This window comes from Sinocyclocheilus rhinocerous, unplaced genomic scaffold (assembly GCF_001515625.1).
Source record: "Sinocyclocheilus rhinocerous isolate Xijiao unplaced genomic scaffold, SAMN03320098_v1.1 scaffold4964, whole genome shotgun sequence".
Taxonomy (NCBI): domain Eukaryota; kingdom Metazoa; phylum Chordata; class Actinopteri; order Cypriniformes; family Cyprinidae; genus Sinocyclocheilus; species Sinocyclocheilus rhinocerous.
Genome location: NW_015624610.1, coordinates 19,468 through 28,379, shown reverse-complemented (window position 1 = coordinate 28,379; position 8,912 = coordinate 19,468). Strand labels below are relative to the sequence as shown.

Sequence of the window (8,912 nt, the reverse complement as noted above, 5' to 3'; positions counted from 1 at the left end):
TTTTTTCCGTTTTAGTTTTAGTACTTCAATTTAAAGATACACCATATAACTGTTGGCCCTCTAGCAGTTGGAAAATGAAACGCATGCATCTTGCAAAAGGAACATGCATGGGCGAAGGAAGTATGCATGCAACGTCCTGCGAAATCCATCCCAACAGCTCTAAAATATAAATTATTATTATTATAGGTTTATCAGAGTGTATTTTGTGAAGTAAAGACATGGTTTGGACTGGTCATTAATAACATTTTGTTTTGGTTTTGTTTAATAAAAAAGTAACAATGTAGATTTAAACTGATTTATTTCAGTTATGTATTTATATTTCATTTTATTTCAGCTATATTTCAATTAATAGTTTCAGTTTTATAACAGCACTTGACTTTGTATTTTGGTATTGCATCAGCTAAGCAGCGATATCATAGTTAATTAAAACTAAAACCATTAAAAAATACATTACTTGACCATTAACTTTAAAAAAAAATTTAAAACATAAGCTTATTTTATTTCAGGTAGTTGCCAATGCAACATCTCTCATTTAGTTTATCTTTATGTACTAAAAAAACTAAAACTGAAAAAAAAAGTAACAAAACTTTAACTAATATTAAAATGAAAATATTAAAATAGAAACTAATTCAAATTATGAAGGAAAACTATAATAGTATGTCGATACTAAAATAACACTGCAAATTAAATAACTAGTACAATAGGGAAAAAAAACTTTAAGAGTAACAGATGAATGAAACGCCTCATGTTGCCTATTCTGCACTCAGAATGCAGCACGAAATGCTGTTGTCACGATCACTGCACTTTCTAACCAGAAGGTGTCAATCAAGAGTCGGGTTTTGATAGCGTGAGGTGAAACACCGTGTCATCAGACTGTACATGTGACACAAATAGTTTCCCCAGCCTGTCAGAAGATATCAAGCAAAATTGATCAAATATAATTTTTGTTGTATGTCAGGACAGTGGCCTAGTGATTAACACGTTGAGCTCTGGTGCTCTTTTGGGCCTTTTGAGTTTGAATCTAGCTTGCAACATTTTTCAAATCTCGTTTCCGCCTCTTCCTCCCATCATTTTCTGTCCTCCCTCCACAGAACGCTCAGTGAAAGCCTCAAAATGTTGCATTTATGCAGATTAATAAAGCAGAGCTGGTTGGTAATGCCATAAGGGCGTGGAAAGTGCAGTGCGTGTGACCCAGTGTTTCCTGCTGTCTCAGATTCCACAGGACACGGTTCTGGAGATCTGGAAGGGTGAAACTTACCAGGCTGAACTGAGCAGGATGACCCAGGCTGGGCACAGGGTTCTGCTCTCCGCCCCCTGGTACATCAACCACATCAGCTACGGCCAGGACTGGCGTAACTCCTACGCAGTGCAGCCCCAGAATTTCTCCGGTGTGTGGAGCAGCGTGTTAGGCTGTGGTCCAGTTTGAAATGCTTGATACAAAGTATACAAGCAAATGGGTGATTCGTGAGAACCTGATGGTGTTTCCTGGTTCAGATTCAAATTAACTGGAGTTTGTTTAATTTAGCGAATTCAGTAGAGAATTAGTCGGTTAGCTCTAATGAATGACTTTCAACTATTCTAATGAATGATTATTCAGCTATTATCTTATCATTTTAACTCAATTCTGGAGTTTTGTTTGCTGTTTTTGTTTGTAGTGCAGTGCTGGTGTGTATATTCAGTGTATATCTGCGGTCTTTGATTAAATTATTTTGTGCATTTTTTCTTCTATGATTTAGGGAAATAAATTTTTTATGAAATCATTTTAAATATTTCTATGTAGCTTTAAATGATTTTTATTTCAGTTTTAGTATTTTTAGTACTTTAGCCTAAACTTGTTTTATTTCAGTTAGTTGCCAAGGCAACATTTCTAATTTTAGTTTTTTAAGTTTTAAACTTAAGTTAAATCTGTTGTATTTGGTTACATTTGTGCATTTCGTGTAAAATTTAGGAACAGAAGAGAATATTGTTTTTTATTAATTTGTTTTCTAATTAGCTTTAATTTATTTTATTATATTTTTTTTTTTTGTATCTCAGCTTAAACTTAAGTTTTATTTAAATGCCTTGTTTTAAATGCCAGGGCAACATTTCTTATTTTCGATTATGTTTTTCGGTTTTAGTTTTAAGTTTAATACTTAAGTTATATGTGTTGTATGTATTTAGTTAAATTTGTGTGTTTTTTTTCTGATTTAGGGACGGAAGAGCAGAAGAAGTTGGTGATTGGTGGAGAGGTCGCCATGTGGGGTGAATATGTCGACGCCACCAATCTGAACCCACGCCTGTGGTATGAAAAAATACACAGACAAGATTATAATTCCTATTATTATTATTTATACAGAATCTTCCATATCTTTGTGATCTTTGTGTTTGTGAAGGCCGAGAGCCTGTGCTGCAGCGGAGAGGTTGTGGAGCGATGAAGAAAAAACCCTGGACGCAGATCTGGCCTTCCCTCGCCTGGAAAAGTTTCGCTGTGAACTTCTAAGGTATTGGAAATATGTTTGTAATCATTCCTTATCAACCTCTGCTTCGTTTCAGTGGCACAGTGCACATTCAAAATGAAATATTTAGTATTATTAAAACAGATATATGCTTTATTGCTTATATATATTGTATAAGAATACTTTTCAAGTATATCAGAAGAATTTAGTTTTAAAGAGTTCATTGTTTTTACCATTAAAAAGCACTTGCTGTTTGTGTTTCCGCAGGCGGGGTATTCAAGCGGAGCCTCTGTTTGTAGGTCATTGCAAACATGAGTATGATGGCCTGTAAGTCCACTAAAACTGAAGAGCCATGTGTTTATGCACTGCGATATTGCTTTGGAATTTGCACAATACTCTCTATGGCCTTCCCTCGCCTGGAAAAGTTTCGCTGTGAACTTCTAAGGTATTGGAAATATGTTTGTAATCATTCCTTATCAACCTCTGCTTCGTTTCAGTGGCACAGTGCACATTCAAAATGAAATATTTAGTATTATTAAAACAGATATATGCTTTATTGCTTATATATATTGTATAAGAATACTTTTCAAGTATATCAGAAGAATTTAGTTTTAAAGAGTTCATTGTTTTTACCATTAAAAAGCACTTGCTGTTTGTGTTTCCGCAGGCGGGGTATTCAAGCGGAGCCTCTGTTTGTAGGTCATTGCAAACATGAGTATGATGGCCTGTAAGTCCACTAAAACTGAAGAGCCATGTGTTTATGCACTGCGATATTGCTTTGGAATTTGCACAATACTCTCTATATCTTTTTTTCATTCTAAAAAATTAATTAATGATCATGTAAATTGACTTTTACAAAAGAAAATGTGAAATTTATTAATAAAGATCTATTCAAGAATGAATTAGTTGTGTTTTACGTTACAAGTTAATCTTCTTTTTTAATAATAACAATATTATAAACATGAATATTGTATTTAGCCCTAAATCGTATTTGGCCCCAAAAAAGAATTTGGACACTAAAGTTGCACTTAAAACTACTGTATATAAAACAATCAAGTCATTATCGTTGTGGCAGATGTAAAATGCATATCTCATTTCGTTAACAAAGGTTAGGTTTGGTCCTGATTTCCCACATTTGGAGAGTATGAGGTAAACGGCTGATGTAAAGTACCTACACATTTAATGAAATCTCCTGCCACTGCGACACCAATCCCGTCTCACAGCCGCACAGCAGCAGATCCTATTAACACTGATGGGCTTTATACACAAGATAAAGTAGGACAGTGAGAGGTGTGAACGTTGTTAGTGTAGCTGCAAAAAGCAAGTGCAGTCAATGTTCTTTTAGTATATAGCATCTATAATATTTTATTACATTTTGTTTTTATTTGTAAATTTATTTTACATTTTAGTAATATTATGTACTTTTGTTATTTTTATTTTATTTTTAGTATTTCTATCTACCTTTCATTTACTTTTACTTCGCTTTTTAATAATTTTAGTACTCAAGTTTTTCATCCATTTTTTTCAGTTAACAAAAACTATTTTAATATTTTTAGCTTTAGTTAAAAATAACAACACTGCCTGAAACATTCCTTTAGCGGTTTGTTTATTTATTTATTTTAATTTATTTTATTATAGTGAATTTTAGGGTCTTTAAAAATCATTTTAAATAAACTTGTTCTCACTCATAACAAAATAAATATATAAATTGTACATTTTATTATAATTATATTAATAATAAATAAAATGTTTTATCTGTTTTATCTCTATCTGTATATATATATTACATATAATTATGTATGTGTATATATATATATATTATATATTATATATAAATATATATTATAAATGTTTTATTTCCTGTTCTAAAATTATTTAATATCTAAATTATATTGTATTTAAATATTTAAGAATTTTAGTAAATAAGATATTAAAATATTCAAAATTAAAAAAATATATATTTTAAAAAATAAAATGAAATTAGAAAATATTGTATCAGACAAATATTTATCAGATATTTATCAAATATTTACTATTTGTATTTTGTATAAAGAAAACGTAAATGTTTATTTCAACAGCGGTTATTACTGAGAGTTAATTTTTTGTTTTAATAGCAGCTTGATCCTTTTTCGGCGATTCAGCAGCAAGTTGCACGCAATGAATAAGCCTCCCGATCCCTTGCTCAGCACTAACATGGTCTTTTAACTTAAGTCCTCCTAATGTTTAAGTTACTTGCCAAAATGAGCTTACATGCCTTTGATATTTACTTAGACAATTGATTTTCTCATTGACGGGATTATGCGGCTGCTGGCAGATGGCAGGGATTGGTTAATCCCAGAAGGCAGCGCTGCCGCCCCGTTCCCACCTGCCCTTCTCTGTCCCCCTGAATCTACATGACCAGACTGACCCCTACATGACCTTTACTTTTTTATGGATGTGTATGTGTGAGACAATGATAACCTGGAATTACCTGGAACCGTTTGAGGACTCAGAAATATATATATATATATATATGTGTATGTGTGTGTGTGTGTTTATGTATCCATATTTTATTTATTTATTTATTTTTTGCTTTTTTTTTTGGTTGGTTCTGTTTTATTTTGTTTGTTTAATGTTTGATTTGTCTTTTGTTCTTTTTTGTTTGTTTTTGCTTTTTGTTTTGTTTTGTTTAATGTTTTTTTTTTCAAGTACTGTGTTTATATGGTAGAAGTGTCTCATATTAAGCATATCTTGCACATATTAAAGTGAAGATAAAATATAATCCTACAGAGTTTTGTTATTTAGCTTTAAGTAATTAATTTATTGTTTTTACTTCAGTTTTAGTAATTTTAGTACTTCAACTTCAACTTTTTTTATTTCAGTTAACTGCCTAGACAACATTTCATCAAATAATTTTTTCATAACATTCTAAATAATACTTTTTTAGTTAATGAAAAATCTACCAATATCAACACTGCCTGAGACATTCTTTTAGCTGATTTGTAAATTAATTAATTAATTATGATTGGGAATTTAAGGTTCTTTAAAAATTGTTTTAAGTAAACTTGTTCCCATTCATTACAAACAAATAAATGAATAAATAAATTATAAATATATGATATTAATATAACATATATGTTCTTTGTTTGTGTGTGTGTTTGTGTGTGTGTGTGTTTGTTTGTGTGTTTGTGTTTGTTTGTGTGTGTGTTGTGTGTGTGTGTTTTTGTAAGACCTGGAATTATTATTATTATTTTTTTATAGAAACGCCTCATATATTTCGCAAATATAGAAGTGATGATAAAATGTCATCCTACAAAATTGCATATTATTAATATATTGTCAGCAAGAGACTATATGCTGACATGTAATGTGCACAGTCGAAGAGATTTCCCGCCAAATCTTCCTCACTTGGCAAGCGACTTGCCGTTTCTCCGTCGGTTAATGAATATTCGGAAATCTAGTTTATTAATCTTATTAGTTAATTAGTGCTAAAACGAGGCGTGTTGTTTTGTGCTCAGTAGCCCACTCATAACAGTTGTACGTGACATGTAATGTGCACAGTCGAAGAGATTTCCCACCAAATCTTCCTCACTTGGCAAGCGACTTGCCGTTTCTCCGTCGGTTAATGAATATTCGGAAATCTAGTTTATTAATCTTATTAGTTAATTAGTGCTAAAACGAGGCGTGTTGTTTTGTGCTCAGTAGCCCACTCATAACAGTTGTACGTGAGCGCAGGCAGCATATGGCGCTTGTGTCCATCAATGTGTTCAATCCCAAACACAAAGATTAATCTCGATGAGTCATAGATTTATAAATCGCTGGCTTCCGTCCACCATGACAGGCATTAGAGCCTTTTCTGAATATGGTAAATGGCCCTAATTAGATTTTGGAGCTTATTAGTTATTTATTTCATGATTAGGGCCTATTATAGGCAACTGTATGCCATAAGCCGTATTGTAAGAAGGACAGCTGCATTGCTTCACTCTCTAACTGTACTAAAACGCATGTATAAGTATGATGCAAAAAGTGTGTTAGATTTGTTTTTATAAACTGAAATACAGTAAATGACAGTGGGAGCTGTAGAATCTGTAATTTTGTCCCTTTATTGTTTGCACAGTTTGTTTAGTTGAAGACTCACATCCGTATCCTCCGGTGATAATCCCGTCTCTGTCTAATTTGCTTTGCTCAGTGATCTGTGTGTAGTTTATCAAGGCAACGACTTCACCGGCGCTCAGCTCTGATTTAAGACAGAAAGCTGCACTGTACTAAGAATTGTGCGTGTTTTCAGTAGAAAAGTTCATAGGAGGCATAGCAGGTCCAGGTTTCAATCGATAAGAAATGTGATTTGATTTAAATTATATTTTGTGTTATTTTCAAGAAATTTTGTTCATATTTTTATATTGATTACGTTTTTTTTTTTTTTGCATTTTATTATTGTTGCAGTTTTATTATTTTAAGCGAGATTAAGCACATCCTTTGCCATTTTCATTACTGTAATGCTGTAAAGCTTTGCTATTAATATAATGTGATAATATATATATAATACTGAAATTGTACTGAAATTGTAAATATTATAATATTAGTTTATTGCCTTTAATTTATTCTGCCTTTATTGCATTATACATGACAGTAATAGTAAACATTCTAATACAGTAAATCAAATACAGATTCTTAGAATCTAATTAGAATCCTCAGTGAGATTATTGATAATTACAAAAACAAACAAACAAGGTAATGAGAGTTTTGGGGGATATCAGCTTAACTGGCATGAAAATAATATCATAATGCAAATAAAAAAATGAATTAGTAAATAAATAAATACCAAAAAGTGGCTTTAATTTCTTTGTTAAATGTAGGTTTTTGTTGTTGTTGTTGTTTTAAATGTGACATTGTTTTTGTGAGGTCCGCAAATCATCTGGAAACATATAAAAAGTAAAGAAATAAAAAAAAAACCACTGCTTTGAATGTCGGTCGAGCACTGTGACTGTATCCCTACACAGCACTGTGAGAATAAACACTATACTGTAGTGAAAGCATGATCAGACATTAATGATAGCTAGACAGAAGTTAAACGGATATGTTGGCTAAAGTCTCTCATGATGAAGTTGCTGTGTTGTATTTACTGAGGCACATGTTCATGCACACTGTAAAAGTTAGCCGCACTCTTTGACAAGAGCTGACATTCAGAGAGATTATAGGCAAAGCGCCTTATGTGATGCACGGAGATGTGAACTTCTGTCAATATAGCTTCAAGGACATTCGGTTCAGCTGCAGAAAACACGCGGACTAGTTCTGCTGCACAGGTGCCTCTCACTCTCACTGCTGACCACAGCGCTGTATATGTACATTCCCCATGCAGCCTTCAAATAAAAAAAATACTAATCTATAAATAATCAACTCTACAATGCTTAAATAAATGTATTATTTATTAATTAATTGATTATATTGTTTATTATAATAGATAACAGTCAATTGTCATGTATTTTCTACAATATTTGACATTTCAATCAGTATGGTGGTATATATTAAAGGACTGTGGCATATGGTAATGCATCAAATACATTTAAAACAGTTTTTATTTATTTATTTATTTTAAAGTATTTCTCTATATGATACATCTTTTTATGCTTCATCTTTGCAACTGCAACTACCAAACTTTCAAAATGCATAAATAGATATATATAATATTATTTATATATAATATTAAAACAAATATATATGTGTGTGTGTGTGTGTGTTTATATCTGTATTTATTTTTTTATTTGTACAGTTATATTATGATTTTATATTTATAATAATATTTTTTTTGGATTTAAATATAAGTATCATTAAATTGCTTGACATTGCTTGAGTATCATGCAAATACCATGGTACATGAATATGGTAATCAATCAGTATGATGGTATATTAAAGGACCGTGGTATACCTATGGTAAAAATGTGCTAGTTAAATACGTTTTTCTTACTTAATTTCCCATGGTTCCAGCATAGTATTTATTTATTTATTTAAAAGTCTTTATGACACATCTTTATTGATTTTATGCTTCACCAACCAATTGTCAATTGTCATGTATTTTACAATATTTTTACCATAATATTTAAATATATTTACACATTATAGCTATTATATTATATGCTATTGTAAACTGATTTTTATTAATTTATCTGTATTTATTTAAATATTTGTAGCGTTTTTACTATTTTATTTTTTATTCTTAATAACTTTTTAATACATACCATGGTGTATATTAAATGACCGTAGTAATAGCGATACTATCTATATGATACATCTTTTTATGCTTCATCTTTGCAACTGCAACTACCAAACTTTCAAAATGCATAAATAGAATACATTAAATAAAGAATAAATTAAACAAATAGTAGCAAATTAATTATGTTGTGTGCATTTTTGAAAGGCAATATAATATCTTATATTTAACATTTATTTTGCAATAATTCTTTTTCAAATTTACACAATATTAAAAAAAAAAAAAAATAT

General features: G+C 30.9%; 1 protein-coding gene across 5 annotated transcripts in view; it reads left to right on the top strand.

The window, feature by feature from the left end:
* The window catches only part of hexa (hexosaminidase A (alpha polypeptide)), a 27,564-nt gene extending 24,746 nt beyond the window's left edge, over positions 1–2,818 (top strand). For 3 of the 5 annotated variants that reach the window (XM_016559338.1, XM_016559315.1, XM_016559329.1), the window contains 4 exons: positions 1,214–1,388; positions 2,191–2,281; positions 2,373–2,480; positions 2,703–2,818. In XM_016559338.1, the coding sequence (XP_016414824.1) occupies positions 1,214–1,388; positions 2,191–2,281; positions 2,373–2,480; positions 2,703–2,766 (438 nt within the window). In that variant the 3' untranslated portion in view covers positions 2,767–2,818. Of the gene's footprint in view, positions 1–1,213; positions 1,389–2,190; positions 2,282–2,372; positions 2,481–2,702 lie in introns of those variants that run through there. The other 2 variants (XM_016559321.1, XM_016559347.1) reach the window with 2 other exon arrangements.
* Positions 2,819–8,912: the final 6,094 nt, after the last annotated feature.